This window comes from Onychostoma macrolepis, chromosome 05 (assembly GCF_012432095.1).
Source record: "Onychostoma macrolepis isolate SWU-2019 chromosome 05, ASM1243209v1, whole genome shotgun sequence".
NCBI lineage: Eukaryota > Metazoa > Chordata > Actinopteri > Cypriniformes > Cyprinidae > Onychostoma > Onychostoma macrolepis.
The window spans coordinates 38,385,234-38,402,861 of record NC_081159.1 but is presented as its reverse complement, the minus strand read 5'-3'; the positions used below and the strand labels follow the sequence as shown (position 1 = coordinate 38,402,861).

Here is a 17,628-nt window from a genome sequence, read left to right as displayed (position 1 = left end):
CATTGTGTGATGAGGGTACAGCGAACCAGTGTTGCCAGGGCAGCGCCACAAGTGGGCTATTTTGAAAATATAGTTGCGGGAAAAAAATGACAGAGCCGTGGGTTGCGGTTTTTGGAGCTACTTTTATAATGTACCACAGCCGCCCAAAGTGTATATAGACAAATAAAAATTCAAATAGATCCTTTTACTAATGTGTATTATACTTGGAATGTATACCTGGCAACTTAAGAACGGAGAGGCGGGTGTAACATCACAAACAACGTGAGTTTCAGCAGAGCATATATGTTAAGGCTTTTACACAGCAGAAATAAACATGACAACAGCCACTATAGATTATATAAGATAATAAACACACGATTACGATAGATATGGTCTGTATGTGATTTTCTTGAGGTGAGTGTGTACATCTGAAATGCTAATTTGTGCAGCGATATAAAAGGTTATAAATAGCATATTTTAACAACAGTAAACGATAAAATTCCACATGTGATCGTAAAAGGAAGTTATTACAAACACTCGATGGTGGTTTGACGTGAGTTCTGAGTAAAAGTGTAATATTAATCTCATAAATTGTTTTATGTAGTATTATGCTAATATTAGCTCTAATGCACCTGCAGAACAGGTCCAACTCTTCTTCATAATGCATTTTGTCATAATACTTCACGTAAGGTCACAAGAAATGTTTTGTTGTATTTACTTAGAAATACTTTTGATAATAGTTGGGTAAATGTATACTGGGATTGAAGCGATGTGGCTTTGTAAACGTTTTATTGCCAGTTTAAATGGCTGAATAAAAACAATAATAATAAAAGAATAATAAGGATTATGTCTCATACCTGGCGGAAATGTGAAAGGTTCTGTTTCCTTAAACTAGTTTGTCATGCATTTCTTTATTTCAACACATTTACAGTTAAATCCTAGTATTTTAAAATTGTGATTAATCATGATTAATCATAATTTTTTAATCGATTATATATATATAAATAAATAAACACACACACAGTTGAAGTCAAAATTTACATACACATTGCGGAATCTGCAAAATGTTAATAATTTTACCAAACTAAGAGGGATCATACAAAATGCATGTTATTGTTTAACACTGACCTGAATAAGATATTTCAATAAAAGATCTTTACATATAGTCCACAAGAGAAAATAATAGCTGAATTCATAAAAATTACCCCATTTACATCTCCTTGATTCTTAAAGGGGTCATATGATGCTATTTTAAAGATCATTATTTTGTGTATTTGGTGTAACAGACTATATTAACATGCTTTAATGTTCAAAAACAAATTATTTTTCAAATTCTGTACATTATTGTAGTTCCTCTATGCCCCGCCTCTCTCAAACGTGTCGTTTTCTACAAAGCCCCTCCTTCCGACAAGCACAGTCTGCTCTGATTGGCCAACTGACCCAGTGCATTGTGAATGGCCGAACACCACAAGTCCGCGTGGGAAATGTAACGCCCCTTTCCATAATCGCGAGCTTCAGATTTCAAGTTAGTTTTACCATCATTTCAAGCCCGAAAGGGGAACAGAGTCGCGTGACAGACACAGTGATGATGCTCGTATGTATTTGCAGTACACAAATCACGATTAAGACGATTTCTGACAGGCTGTACACACCGCTGTGATGTGACCCTGTTCCCCTCACACACACACACGTCGCGTTACTCTACACTGCGCAAAACTCCGCATTTGAACAGTCAATAGCAAATACTTAAACTAATAACAAAAGGGTGCTCCGATCAGGATTTTTGAGGCCGATCACGGATCACCGATCACAGAAAGCAGTATCTGCCGATCCGATCACCGATACCGATCTTTTTAAAGCCTTCTTTTTATCATGTAGAATTATTCATAGTGATGATCCAATCAAGATTTTTAGACATTTATTCAGGGCCTGAATTTCATTTTTGAAAATAAATTTTTAGTAGGAGAAGTCAGTTTAATTTTTTGTGTGAACTGAACAAAAATACTCTAAACATTTTTACCTTTTTTACCATTTTTACCATGTTTACCTTACTTAGATACTCAAGTATTTGTTCACAACATACCCAAATGTTCTCCCAACTTTTCAAATTGAGTCATCTGAACAAACAATTTCACATTGAACAATATTGCACAAGTTCCCAGCATGCATTGCAGCTTGAAAACATTTTATGTTATTTATTATTAAAATATTATCATTGTTTTACATTTTACTGGCTTAATTTATGCTGCTGCTGCTGTTGGCACTGTCAGTTAGCTGTCATGTGGATCAGAGTTCATATTTTTACCGATTTAAAATTTGTTGATCCTCACCATGGTTGAGAATCGTGTGCTGAGGTACTGTATGTGCATCTCATTGTAACTTGTTTAATACATTTGTCTATCAGCGTAAATGTTTGCCTTTAGATTTAAGAGGCAAATACTGGCCATATTATGTAGAAGGCTTTAAAAATAAACAATACCATCCCGCCTGGTATGTTCGCCGTGGGGCCCCCTCACAGCGCAGGGCCCGGTGCGACTGCACCAGTTGCTCCGCCCAAAGGACGGCCCTGGGTTCTACAGCGTAAACATGGTTTATGAGGACATTTCCTGTGTTTAAAGGCTTAAAAAACATACAAAACTGTGTTTTATGAAATTCAAAAATTGTCAGTAGTTTCCTGTAAGGGGTAGGTTTAGGTGTAGAGTTGGTGTAGGGCAATAGCACATACAGTTTGTACAGTATAAAAACCATTACGCCTATGGAGAGTCCCCGTAAACCACAAATGCCAGAGTTTTTCACTTTAAATCAGATGTTATTGTGCTATTAAAAACCACCGGTCTGGATCGCATATAGCATTGCATAATATAAATAGCCAACATAAAGTATATAAATTATAAAATAAAAAATAAAGAAAGAAATAATTTACAGGGTACCACCAGGATTTTAAAAATAAAATGTAAGGCTTTTTAAGACCTGCACAAATCAAATAAATACTATATGAGTGGGGAAGGGCAATGTCTGTGGTAACATATTGAACCATTAAAATGACTGCAAAAAACACGATTTGCAGTTGAAATATAGGTTTTCACAAACAGAGTTTTATAAAGTGACAAACTTAACATTTCAGCCTTTAAAATATTTTTAAGAAATAACTAAAAGGGATGAGTCAGAAGTATAAAGAATAATTTTGTTTTTCAGCAGCTTTGATGGATTAATTTGCACTTTCAATAAGCCCGCCAGCTGTTTTTGCTCAGAACAAAAAGCTTTCAAAAATTCAAAAATCAGCCTAAAATCTAAAACTTTTAAACAGTAAGATGTCTTGTGTGCTTTAAAATAAAATAATTCTTTACACTTTTGACTCATCCCTTTCCTTTATTTCTTAAAAATAGTTTAAAGGCTAAAATATGAGGTTCTGTCTGCCACTAGGTGGCGCTTTTGGAACTGCACTGATACAGCGGTTTCCCCCATAATGGCTGTACACAAAGCAGCACTGTGCTCATAAAGGATACTTTCAGACATTATACTGTACGTCGATGAGATGAAATGAAAATGCCAAGGCAGTCGGTTCACTTCAGAGATAAGTTTTATTTTATTATTTCACTTTAATCGTGACAGTCTTAACATATTTAATTTAACTGAGCATGAGCATTTTTGCGAACCTTTTACACAACTTGAAAGCACAGACTCTCCCATGAAAAAAAGCAGAATTTACAGGAGACTTTACATTATTTTGACCATAATTTGTATTTGTCGTTTTCAAGCCAACGCTCACTGAAGCGGCAACCTCCCGACCTATTTCTTTTTTGGAAATAGCCTTTCTGCACAGCCAGCCTTGTACTCTCCTAGGTTCACAAAACTGTCGTCCATAAAATGCGTTGCACAAATTCAAACATTTGAATTCAAACAAATCTTAATCAATGATTTCTAATTGCATCTACTTTCGGAAGGCCAAATAAAGTGCTTTGGCTTTCGCACAGAAACACACAGCGTCTCCTTGACATGGCTGCATCAACACTACTGCGGTTACTGAAACCACGCCTTCTTTCTTTGCGTGCACATTTGGGCGGCATTACGCAAATATTTCCACATCGTGATGTAGACATGTGGGGGCGTGTTTTAATGAGGTGTTTTAGCCCGGTCTGAATCAGCCTTCTCTTTTACATAGAATAAATTCTTTTGTGGGAGACTTTGAGCTTTGTAACTCTGCAGATCTTATACATGCACAAACAGCTACATAACACACTAAAGAAAAGGAAAACAAGAAATTGCATCATATGACCCCTTTAAAGGTGCTGTATGTAGGATTTTGACTCTACTAAAGCATAAAAATACCATAATATGTTTGCAGATATTTAAGAAACATGCTAAGTTAACATACTTGTTTACCTGAAAAACAATGCTACAGTCAGTTATTCGCCTTTGAAAATGTGCATTCTGGCCTGGAATGTCTGTGTTTGTTATGGTTTGTGAAACCCGCCCACTGCCAGTTTACCCAATTGTATTTCGGCACCACGGGTTGCCAGTTGGTGGAAAACACAGCGTATTTAATTGTATTCATTGTCATGTGCTCTCGTTCCTGTTGGTGTCGTTAATCTGGCAACCTGCGTGTGCGTCAAGTCTGAGGAGGAGGGGCCGGGTGAAAAAAACCGTCTCCAATATTTTGAATTTGGACTGCAATACCTAGTTCAACCACTCGGTGTTAATCCTACATACAGCACCTTTAAATGTGTTGTTATCTGAATGCTCCACAGCTGTGTTTTTTTGTTTAGTCATAGTTGTTCATGAGTCCCTTGTTTGTCCTGAACAGTTAAAGCTGTTATTCAGAAAAATCCTTCAGGTCCCACAAATTCTTTGGTTTTCCAGCATTTTTGTGTAAACATCTTTTTTGTGAAATATCTTATTCAGGTCAGTACTAAATAAACATTAACATGCATTTTGTATGATCCCTCTTTAATTTCATAAAATATAATGAACATTTTGCAGATTCTGCAAGGTGTATGTAAACTTTTGACTTCAACTGTATATAGTATATATATATATATATATATATATATATATATATATAAAACACTCTACTATCAATTCACAAGGCTCCCAGAAGACTTTGAAACTGACACACTCATGTTATACAGCCAAAGTGGAGACACGTATAAAACACCACTGAAATCATATTCAACAAATTACAATGGCAAATGAATCTAAAAAATCCTATCAGTTACGATCCAATCACAAAAGCGGAATCAGATGACATGCAAATCAAACAGCACTAATTTCATCATCTCCTGCTTCTCCGTTCCAGCAGTTTTCCCCTTCAAACCTGCCAGATGTAATAAAACAGTTGTCAAGCATTCCACACTCCAAACGCCTTTCAAAAATCTCTCTCACACACACATACGATACAATACAGGACCCGGAAAATAGAAAGAATGCTGCCCAGCGCAAATGACACCATGAATGATGAGCGAAGAGAAAATGACATTCATGTTAGCGCTTTATGAGACGACTAAAGGAAAGACACATTCTCACAGTCTCCATAATACAGATTCTTCTCATATAATCAGAGGAAACACTGTGCTAGATGCACATTTGAATGTTGAGAGAATTCCTCTGTCCATCTATCTCATTAAAAATCCCTCATTAGGAATTCCGGAGTGTGTGTGAGCGTGCGTGTCTCGCTGTGTGAGGGTCAAAGGTTAATGCAAGCTGTCAAAAGGTCTGTAATTATAAGGAAGAAACATTGCTGCTTTTGTCCCTCGAGACAACGAACACTTTTCCAGAGCGTCAAAAAGAGCCCATTCCTGAAGAGAACCACAATTTCAGACTGCAAACAACCCGTGTCTGAGCTCTTGAATATAAAAGTTCTTTAATAAAAGATTTGTAGATGATTCTTGGGGTTTTTAATTAACAGCACAGAGCAGAGTTGAAGCAGTGATCTTGCAGTATTAGTCTTGAGACCTTTCGAGACCGGATGAACGTGGCCTTGGTCTGAGTCTCATTACGTGGTGTCTTGCTCATGGTCTGGGTCTCAGGTTATGGCAGTCTATTTCCACTGTACTAAAGGTGATAATTATCTCAACTACTAGTCGACCGTGTTATTTCAGGGCAAAGGTGTTTCTACGGTTCTTCATGTCTTCATTGTGTATAGAGCATGTGCACTAACCACTAGGCCACAGCTCTGACATTTGTATAATACTCTTAAAGTCAACATGAATTGGTCATAATGTGACATATTCGAAAGCGAAAGCAAATATTCAACAAGAAAAAGAGTGGGCCTTAATTTTATCCATCTAAAATTGATTGCATATTGAAATGTAGACATTATATTAGACAGTGAATTTGCGAATGCAGTGCCGAATGATGATGCTTGATGCTTGATGCTTTTGCACAATATTTCAGTAACCAAAGCATTACAGGTTAATTTTTAAGACCGTTGAAGATGGTCTCAGTGTTTAGGATCTGAATGTGAAGCAAAAATGTAGTAGATCCAGACTGAGCACTCCATTTTACAAGTAAATGCAAAGACAGGCCTGTCTTTGGATGTATATTTATGACCAGCATTTGCCTTGCCTTGCCTTGTATGTTTGGTATGCCATGCATGCACGCACCTAAATTTACTGCTCCATAAGGCAAGGGTTAATGATACAAGATGATGACCTCCTTGCGCAAATGTCATGTCAGTGTCTATTCAGAAAGAATGCAATTAAATTGACCAAAGGTGACAGTAAAGACATTTCTATTTCAAATAAATTCTGTTCGTTTGACTTTCTATTCATCAAAAAAATCATGAAAAATAATGTATCACCATTCTTTCAATATATTAAGCAGCACAACTGTTTCTTGAAGGATCATGTGACACTGAAAAATTCAACTTTGCATCCTAGGAATAAATAAAACTGTAAAATATATTAAAATATAAAACATTTATTTTAAAGAGCAATAATATTTCACAATATTACAGTTTTTACTGCATTTTTGATCACATAAATACAGTCTTGGGGGATCATAAAAGACTAAAACACTTTTGATTTCATCTTAACTTCACTTGTCCCATTAACAAGCATGTCTTCAATGTATTCTTAATTGACAGTTCTGAGTTTTCTCCAAATTATAATTAAGCTGTCAATATTGGACTGCCACAGTGTCTCACCAAGATGCATTCGTAATTATTCTGGATGCATGCTGCACACAAGCTAAGCGTCTTTCATTCATTGTGATCCTATCAAATCAACAGAAATTCCAAATCCGTTGTGACTTAAATATGAAGCAGGTGTACAACTAAATTTACCTGTCCTGACATTAACTATGTTTCCTCTTTTTTATGATTCAACTAAACAGCTGTCCTAATGAGATACATGTAGCATCAACGCCGTAAGAATTGAAAACACAGCATTTCACAATCAGCTTAAGCAAATATGTAAATCCGGCCATAAAACAATTACGGATAGAATGTCCTGCAACTGGTGATGAAACAAAGCATTATGAGGCACTAAGGCTTTATACAGAAAGTACGCCTCAACAATAGCAGTGAAACAATGTGGGTTTGACAGACAAGCTCATTAGCGGTTTCAAAAAATAAATTGTAAAACCTCCATAAATGACTAATATTCTGGATAAATTGTGAAAAGTTGTTTTGGAGAGTCTTTAACCATGTTCAGACAGCAAAAGCGCATTTCCATCAACTATTTCCACACTAACCGTACAACATTACTTTGGTGGTCCAAAGTACATATAACAGATACGGGCCCTGTTTTCGAGATGCTTGTGATTCTTTCTGTGCACTATTTCACTAACCAAACAAGTTCATTTATAAGACCGATGAGACCAAGCAACTAAATCCAAAAGATGGTTTCAGTGTTCAGGATGATAAAGTGAAGCAAAAATTTAGTAGATCCGGATTTACAACTAATTAGCTTAAAGCAGTGAATTCCATTTCACAACTAGATTCTGGTCATAAATCTTCATTCAAAGACAGGCTGTAACTATGAGATATGCCTGGCCTTTTTGGTATGCCATGCTTGTGGGTCAAAGAAGAGACATCCTGTTTTGGTGTCCACATCAAATTTAATTTATAAAAGTGATCTCTTATACATAAAAAGCATATTAAATGAAAGAAACATGTCTATTTTTCAAATAACTCTTGTGAAAATGAAATGTCAAAATATGGGTGAAATAATGCTACATCATTCAGCATAACAAATATATAGATACTTGTTCTGATCTGCACTTATTCAAATGTATAAAAGAATAAGAGATCATAATAAGTATCATTTTATTATATTTTAAATGATTACAAACTTCTAGCTGACAAATAGGTAACACATAGTAGTTTAAAGGGTAGAGAGAAAGACTGGTAAAGATTTAAAATTACAGTTAATTAGTATTTGGATGCTGAACTGTGATCTAATAAATCTGTTTCTGAATACGCCTGACAAGATTTTCTGTTATTTGAACTACACTGAATGACATTTTGATGGGTGTCTTCTGTAACTCATGGTAAAAATGTATGATAGTCATTATTTTTTGCTCAGAAATAATACAATTAAGCAGGACACATAAAGCTGTATTAACATTTTATCGTTTTGATTTTTGAAAACCCTTTTTTTTTCTTTGACCCATGTACATACCTAACTGTACTGCTCCATTAGACATGGGTTAGTTATACAACATGATGAGCTCCTTGTCATTGTCTGTTCACAAACTGTCCTGTGCATAAATCAGCAAAGTCTCAAATGAACAATACAAGTCCCAAATCAGGTCTATTGGAGGTATCGGAATAGCTTTGTCCTTATTGGATTTCCCTATTTGCTGGCATTCTCAGCGTCCAGGCCCTTATTAAAGGGACATGGAAAGGGTCTGGATCACATCAGAGCAGGGGGACTGGTAATCACCCATCTAATGCCATTTAATCTGGTTTACTGATCCAAACTAGGAAGTAATGTCTCTCTGTTCTTCCATTTTATCTTTCTCTCAAGACAACACAAGGAACAAGTGGCCTAACCATCATGAAACCTGAAGTTACTGATTTGAGAAGCTCTAAAACTCCATGACAAACAAAAACTGCACAAGAGTCTAGAATATTGCTTAAAGACTATTCCAACAGGCCTATAGATTGCTGTTAATTCTCCTGAACTACAGTAATTACATGATATTTACACGGAATTAGTGTTTTTGGTTTTACTTATTAATGTCATATTAGTATCACTGACATACTATTATTTTCTTAATATTTTGAATTTATATATATATATATATATATATATATATATACACAGTGGGGCAAAAAAGTATTTAGTCAGCCACCAATTGTGCAAGTTCTCCCACTTAAAAAGATGAGAGAGGCCTGTAATTTTCATCATAGGTATACCTCAACTATGAGAGACAAAATGAGAAAAAAAAATCCAGAAAATCACATGTAGGATTTTTAAAGAATTTATTTGCAAATTATGGTGGAAAATAAGTATTTGGTCAATAACAAAATTTCATCTCAATACTTTGTTATATACCCTTTGTTGGCAATGACAGAGGTCAAATGTTTTCTGTAAGTCTTCACAAGGTTTTCACACACTGTTGCTGGTATTTTGGCCCATTCCTCCATGCAGATCTCCTCTAGAGCAGTAATGTTTTGGGGCTGTCGCTGGGCAACACGGACTCCAAAGATTTTCGATGGGGTTGAGATCTGGAGACTGGCTAAACCACTCCAGAACCTTGAAATGCTTCTTACGAAGCCATTCCTTCGTTGCCAGGCGGTGTGTTTGGGATCATTGTCATGCTGAAAGACCCAGCCACGTTTCATCTTCAATGCCCTTGCTGATGGAAGGAGATTTTCACTCAAAATCTCACGATACATGGCCCCATTCATTCTTTCATTTACACAGATCAGTCGTCCTGGTCCCTTTGCAGAAAAACAGCCCCAAAGCATGATGTTTCCACCCCATGCTTCACAGTAGGTATGGTGTTCTTTGGATGCAACTCAGCATTCTTTGAGTTTTTACCAAAAAGTTATATTCTGAAGACATTCTCCCAATCCTCTTCTGGATCATCCAAATGCTCTCTAGCAAACTTCAGATGGGCCGGACATGTACTGGCTTAAGCAGGGGACACGCCTGGCACTGCAGGATTTGAGTCCCTGGCGCAGTGTGTTACTGATGGTAGCCTTTGTTACTTTGGTCCCAGCTCTCTGCAGGTCATTCACTAGGTCCCCGTGTGGTTCTGGGATTTTGCTCACAGTTCTTGTGATCATTTTGACCCCACGGGTGAGATCTTGCATGGAGCCCCAGATCGAGGAGATTATCAGTGGTCTTGTATGTCTTCCATTTTCTAATAATTGCTCCCACAGTTGATTTCTTCACACCAAGCTGCTTACCTATTGCAGATTCAGTCTTCCCAGCCTGGTGCAGGTCTACAATTTTGTTTCTGGTGTCCTTTGACAGCTCTTTGGTCTTAGCCATGGTGAGTTTGGAGTTGGACTGTTTGAGGTTGTGGACAGGTGTCTTTTATACTGATAACGAGTTCAAACAGATGCCATTAATACAGGTAACGAGTGGAGGACAGAGGAGCCTCTTAAAGAAGAAGTTACAGGTCTGTGAGCCAGAAATCTTGCTTGTTTGTAGGTGACCAAATACTTATTTTACAGAGGAATTTACCAATTAATTCTTTAAAATCCTACAATGTGATTTTCTGGATTTTTTTTCTCATTTTGTCTCTCATAGTTGAGGGATACCTATGATGAAAATTACAGGCCTCTCTCATCTTTTTAAGTGGGAGAACTTGCACAATTGGTGGCTGACTAAATACTTTTTTGCCCCACTGTATATATATATATATATATATATATATATATATGTTAGGGGTGTAACGGTACACAAATATGATGGTTCGGTACGTACCTTGGTTTTAACGTCACGGTTCAGTATGATTTCAGTACAGCAGGGAAAAATTAACTTTTTTTTTTTTTTTAAATAAACAGTGGTTTACTGAACAAGTTACTCTTTCTTTAAATACATGCAGTTATAGTTAAAATTTTCTTAGTGATAAAAATCTACCTTAGTTTATGCTTAAAACTATGGGGAGCCATATGGGGATATTTCATGAAATGCTCCTCTCTAGACTTCATTTCTCTAGTGAACTAACAAGCTGTGGACACTGATGACCTGCTGAGGTAAATAAAATGCTACGTGACATTTTATTTCCACGCTGTTTTGTTGATGTCTTTCTGCAGTTGAAACACTGACTGAGCAATTACATGAGGCATGAGATGTTCAGTCATGTTTATTCGCATTAAAACTAGCAGTACAGAGGAAGGAATGATCGCGTTCACTCGCGCTCCGCTCTGCACAAGTCTGCGGCGCGTCATGGTTCAGACACGGGAACTGGAGCTGATTGCAGCCGCTCTAGTCAATGCTTGTGTTGGGTTTATACCAGCACGTTTCTGAAGCAGCCCTCCAAGTCGTTTACACAGCAATCTGTCATGCCACATCAAAGACTGTCAAAACAACATTTATTATTTGAATTTCCTGAAGAAAAAAAAAAAACTGTATTTGTAACTGTATTAACCGAAAGACCCGTAATTGCAACCTTACATTATAAGGTTACAATTAGTTAATATAATTATATACACAAGGCTGGAAATAAATGAACTAATAATCACACTAAACGAGGACAGGAAAAACCATATAAGGACACAAGAGGGCGGGAAACACACGACAGAGGACTGACATAACTCCCCCCTCCCGGACGGCGCTTCCCGCGCCATAACAGTACCACCAGGGAGGTGGGTGGGCACCCTGGAGGACAAAACAGACAGTTCAGGGCGCCATGGCGGATCAGGGATCTCAGGAGGCCATGGCGGATCAGGGAGCACCGGAGGCCATGGCGGTCCCCTGGGCCCGGCCACTACCACCAGAACCTTACTACCCCCCCTCCTTGGGGGAACTTACGGGCTTCGGGTCCCTCCATGGGCTAAACACAGGAACATGATGGAAGCATAACAGCCCTCCTTGGGCTGGACATGGAGTCAGGGGCCCTCACAGGGTGAACTCAGGAACCGCTTCCATTTCCACAACAGGGGAGGCAGGCAGCGAGGGAATGGCCTCCGCGGCCATAACTAGAGGAGCCGCCTGGCCCTAACGAGTCTCCATGGACATGACCGACAAGACAAGTTAGATTAAAACTGTTCCTGTGGACACAACAAGACTTTAAAATGACTTGACTCTGGTCAGGGGCTGGAGCCTGCACTGGACTCTGGTCAGGACACTGGGAACGGCAATCCTGGCTGTGACAACGGAACTGGATGCTCTGGACGGCCAGCGGGCCTGAGGGAGCCACAGCCGGCGGGTGTGAGTGAGCGGCGGCCCGCGAACTTGATTTTGGAGCGGCCTGCGAACTTGGCTGGCGACCGGCTGGCGGGCTTGGGATAGCCACAGCTGGCGGACTGGACAAATGAACGGCTGGCAGACTTGACCGATGAGCGGCCGGTGAACTTGACTGACGATCGACCAGCAGCCTTGAGTGAGCCGCAACTGGCGGGCTGGAGAGAGCGGTTCGTAGCGGCCGGCGAACTTGACTGATACTTGACTGATGAGCGGCTGGCTAACCCAAGCCACAGTCAGTGGGCTTGACAGACGAACGGCCAGCAGACTTGACTGATGAGCGGCTGGCGGACTCGCGGCACTCGTGGTGATCCTGCCGAACTCCCACGAATCATCCGCAGGCTAGAGCGAGATGACGAGCGGGATGACGAGCGGCGACTTCCATGCCGCAGGAGGAACACACAGACTTTCAAAAACGGAAAACAAAACGTTGAAAAGGGGGCGCTGCTTACTTTCGTTTTTAGGTCTGGTCTTTTGTCACGGTGCACACAGCAGGGAGGAACGAGGAGACGAGGATAACTCAAAATAACAGTCTTTAATGAAAATCCAACAAAGGAAAGACAAGGCAAGGCAGGGCAGACACACAGGAACACCGGGAGTAACGAGTAGACCAGACGACACTAACTAAGCAGACAGGAACTTATATAAACAAGATAATACTAGATAATTAATACACAAGGCTGGAACTAAATGAACTAATAATCACACTGAACGAGGACAGGAAAACCACATAAGGACACAAGAGGGCGGAAAGCACATGACAGAGGACTGACAACGTGTACCGTTACACCTACATATACATACATATACAGTATATGTATATATATTAGTGCTGTCAAAAGATTAATCTCGATTAATCGCATTATACATACATAATACACAGTACACAACCATTATGTAAACAAAAACTTTTATTTTTAATCTTTAATTAACGATTAATCGTTTGACAGCTCTAATATATATGTGTGTATGTATATATATATATATATATATATATATATATCAGACACTGGCCCTGTCTTAGCGATGATTATCATACTTTTGCACAATAATTTAATAACCAAACCATCACAGGTTCATTTATAAGACTGAGGAGGCCGAGCAACTAAATCAAGAAGATGGCCTCAGTGATTAGGATCTAAATGTGAATAATTTGTAGTAAAAATGTAGTAGATCCAGACTGACAACTAATTAGCTTAAAGCAGAGCACTCCATTTTACAAGTAAATGCAAATGCTGGTCATTATTATACATTCAAAGAGAGGCCTGTCTTTGGATTTTAATTTATGACCAGCATTTGCCATGACCTTGTCTTTTTGGTATGCCATGCATGTACACACCTAAATTTACTGCTCCATAAGACAAGGGTTAATTACACAATATGATGACCTCCTAGCACAAACATGTCAGTGTCTATTCAGCAAGAATGCAATTAAATTGACCAAAGGTGACAGTAAAGACATTTCTATTTCAAATAAATGCTGTTTGTTTGCACTTTATATTCATCAAGAAAATAATTGTATGAATTCATCATCATTTCCAAAATATTAAGCAGCACAACTGTTTTTAACATTGCTAATAATAAGAAATGTTTCTTGAGAAAATCAGAATATTAGAATGATTTCTAAAGAATCATGTGACAGTGAAGACTCGAGTAATGACTATTCAGCTTGCTTTGCATCACAGGAATAAATAAAACTGTAATATATATATTTACATTTTAGAAGGGAAATTTTGCTGCATGCCTACCTTTTGACCTTTATGTCAAAAGCACATTTATGATGCCTTAAAATGCTCTCCACCTAGGCAGCTCACTTGGTTTTGCTGAGCTACAGACTAAGATGTGGCTCTCACACCAAAAAACAAATCAGCATTTAAAATGCGATGCACAATGCAGTACGCAGAACGCTGTATAATGTAGTGTGACTCACTTGGGTGTCTGTGCGTCATCTATTCTGTTCCCCAGCTGGAACTCATGGGATTTGCTGCGGTGCAGAGCCGTGAACCCGGGCAGAAGGTGTATGAGCTTCCGGCTGGCGGGCGGCGGGGTTCCAGGGGCCTTCAGCTTATTCCTGCGCCTGACCTGCGGCGTCCCTGGAGGGGTCATGGTGTTCACTACTAAGGGAGTCCGCGGAGGCGTGTGGGCAAAATGCCTCTGTCTGGGGGAAGGAGGGAGAGAGTGATGTCCCATATCCAGAGGCGAGGGGAAGAGGCCGGAGTGAGGGTCCACGGTCAGCCGGTCCGAATGCGGGTGAGGGGAGTAGAAGGGGGGCGCCAGGGCCTGGGGACTCTGGCACAAGTGCTGGCTGTAGCGTGAGTGCAATTTGGGGCTCTGGGAGAGCTGGAGACGGACCCACTGACTGGGGTCTGACGGCCCCACTGGGTTGTTCTCTTTACCCGACTCAGACGTGGGCCACTGAATGGACCAGTCCTGTTTGGATCCTGTGGACACACAGTGTGAGAGATGTAGGTTTGTACTGGCCAGAATAAAGAGGAACAGGTAAGGTTGAGGGAAAAAAAAAACACTGGAGAAGAGGAGAGGAGATGAGATAAGACAATTAAGAAAAGAAGAGCAAACGAGTGATGAAATAAAAAGACGAGGTGAGATGAGGTTACATGAGATGAACAAAGACACGAGACACGAAAGATGAGGCAAAATTAGGCAAGAATAGAGGCTGCTTTTTATTATATAATGCCTATATATGACAAACAAATTTCATTGAATTCAATTGAAAGACAGTAAATAATAAATGAGCAACATAATATTTATTTTACTTAGTTTTTACTGAAATAACTTGACATGAATATGAAAATGAATGAATTTGAAATAATTTAATAAACTTAATGAGTTAGTTTTTAATATTAATATTTTATCATATTTACTCAAATTGTTTGATCATTTGAAAATAAACCGATAGTTTAAAGTAACAAACAAACTGAACTTGCTCAAAATAAATCTGCAAAATGAATATTTATTTTAAATAATATTTACTTTTGAAAATGAAGCAATTTGAATAAATGAATTTAACTTACATTATTAAAATACATTTGTAAAATGAATATTTTGCATCATTTTACTAAAATAATTTGACATAATTCGAAATTAATCAATTCAAACAAATAAACTGAACTTGATTAAAGTAAAACTAATCTATCTATTTTACACAATATTTACTAAAATCATTTTAATTAACCTGGAAATTAATCAGTTTAAAAAAGATAATTCATAAATTCATAACATTTGCTAAAATCATGTAAAATAATTGAACTGAAAATGAAAACATTATTGAAAACGCAAATATTAAAACAGATTTAAAAATATATACTTTAGATAGCTATAACTTCTTAATTCTGTAATCCTCAAACAGTCAAATAGCCAATATTTAAGCCTTGGCGATATATTGGCCAACCACTAGACAAGAAGAGAAGAGATGAGACAGCATGAGATGACAAGATACAAGAGAAAAGAACAGAAAAGAAGAGATGAGAACATGTGAGGTAAGAGATAAAATGAGCCAAGATGACAAAAGGATTAAACAAGAAGAGAAGAGAAGAGAAGAGAAGAGAAGAGAAGAGAAGAGAAGAGAAGAGAAGAGAAGAGAAGAGAAGAGAAGAGAAGAGATTTGATACCAAGTGCCAGATGAAGGATGTCAACAGTGAAGAGACTCAGACTGCATCTATCATGACAAACAGACAGAAAGATGAAAGGATGTGTGAGACTGAGAGCAAAGTGAGTCTGAAATGTCTCAAAGTAATGAGTACTGAAGTTGACTGATACATAAAAACACCACAATGACAACAAACGCATTGGAGAAAGAGAAACGGACGGTGCCTCACCTCCATTACTATGTAATTTGTCATCCTCAAGTTGTTCTTGAAAAAAAAAAAAAATTGCATATTCATTAATACATATTCAAATGAAATTCAATACATATTCATTAGACTTCTCTACAGTACCTATCTAAAGACAATATTACAATTTCAATTAAAAATTTACTTAAAATGGGTCCCTTATACGTTTATATCATGTATTAGATTACATTTCATATATATTTGTCTCTGAACCACTATTAATGTTAACTACAGACCATGATTACGTCAAACAAGAATAGATCTTATATTTAACCCCTCCAAATTCCCTTCATAATGGAATCGCCAACACCATTAATGTATAAGAGAGGGGATTTAAATATGAGACAAACACAACGCTCTTAGTGAACTTTATCTATTAGTGATCCACCTTTTGTTGCAGAAGATGACCATCATGCATCATGTCCTGTTTTTCACAGTCTCTCTAGCTCTATTTGTTTTCCTCTTTCAAAAATGATTATGTTAACATAAATACAGAATAAACTGGTTCTGTCTATTTTTTCCAGTGCATTGCCTTTAAACTCTGCGTTACAGCGAATGAACGGAAATCCAGCAGACAGACATTAAACATGTTTAAACTTTAGAATCTATGGGATTCTTTTCAGTTTAACCCTTTAGTAGATCATTTTCTGAATGCATTTTCTAAAGACTGAATTCTGTAGAAAATGTATTCAGCTCTGGGAGAGCAGGTAGGCTGCTGTGATTTGATTGATGGCACCTTTATATAGAAGGGCTGAAAGTCAGGAAGATGGATGGAAACCCACACAGTGAAATGTGCTACAGAACATCAATTACTTTTCAAACTCGTCTAATAGGTTAATTGTAAAAGTGGTTCAATTTTTCATTCAAGTGAATTGTTTTAATTCTACACCTTATTAAATTATGTACTTCCAAAATGCATGTTAACTTTTAAACTTTTCAGCAATTGCATCATAGAATCACTCTCAAAAAAGGGCACAAAAGCTATCACCAAGGTGATACCTTTTCAAAACGTTACTAATATGGTACATATGTACTCTTTAGTTACTAAGATGTACCTTTAAGGTTGGAATATAAACCCTTTTCCCCAAAATTTGCATACATGATACGTTATCAGCGTGTTTCATTACGCTACTGCAAACTGAGCGAGAACGGAAGGTGTCATTATTGTAACATTACACGCTTTGTACTGAATGAGACATGAGGTAATCTGACAGCCTTGCATTCAACACTGCCGTCTCTCATCGTGTCGCTGTTATAGCCTCTGGTCTGCTTGTGCGTGTTCATGTTTTTTTGGAGGAGGCGGCGACGTGGATTTGGAGAGTGATTTGCAGGGAGGGTGGGATCTTATGCTTTTATTGCTAGACTCTCAAAAATCACCTACTGTACCTTTAATATTCAGGAAAAATATGATTCTGAGAGAAAGATTTTAAAAT

At 38.0% G+C, this 17,628-nt stretch overlaps 1 protein-coding gene across 1 annotated transcript in view; it reads right to left on the bottom strand.

The window, feature by feature from the left end:
• Positions 1-17,628, bottom strand: part of ksr2 (kinase suppressor of ras 2) — a 108,346-nt gene that overhangs the window by 68,868 nt on the left and 21,850 nt on the right. Inside the window, exons 4-5 of the mRNA XM_058775850.1 lie at positions 16,181-16,216; positions 14,275-14,785 (exon numbers count right to left, since the gene is read on the bottom strand). Of these exons, the coding sequence (XP_058631833.1) occupies positions 14,275-14,785; positions 16,181-16,216 (547 nt within the window). The remainder of the gene's footprint in view (positions 1-14,274; positions 14,786-16,180; positions 16,217-17,628) is intronic.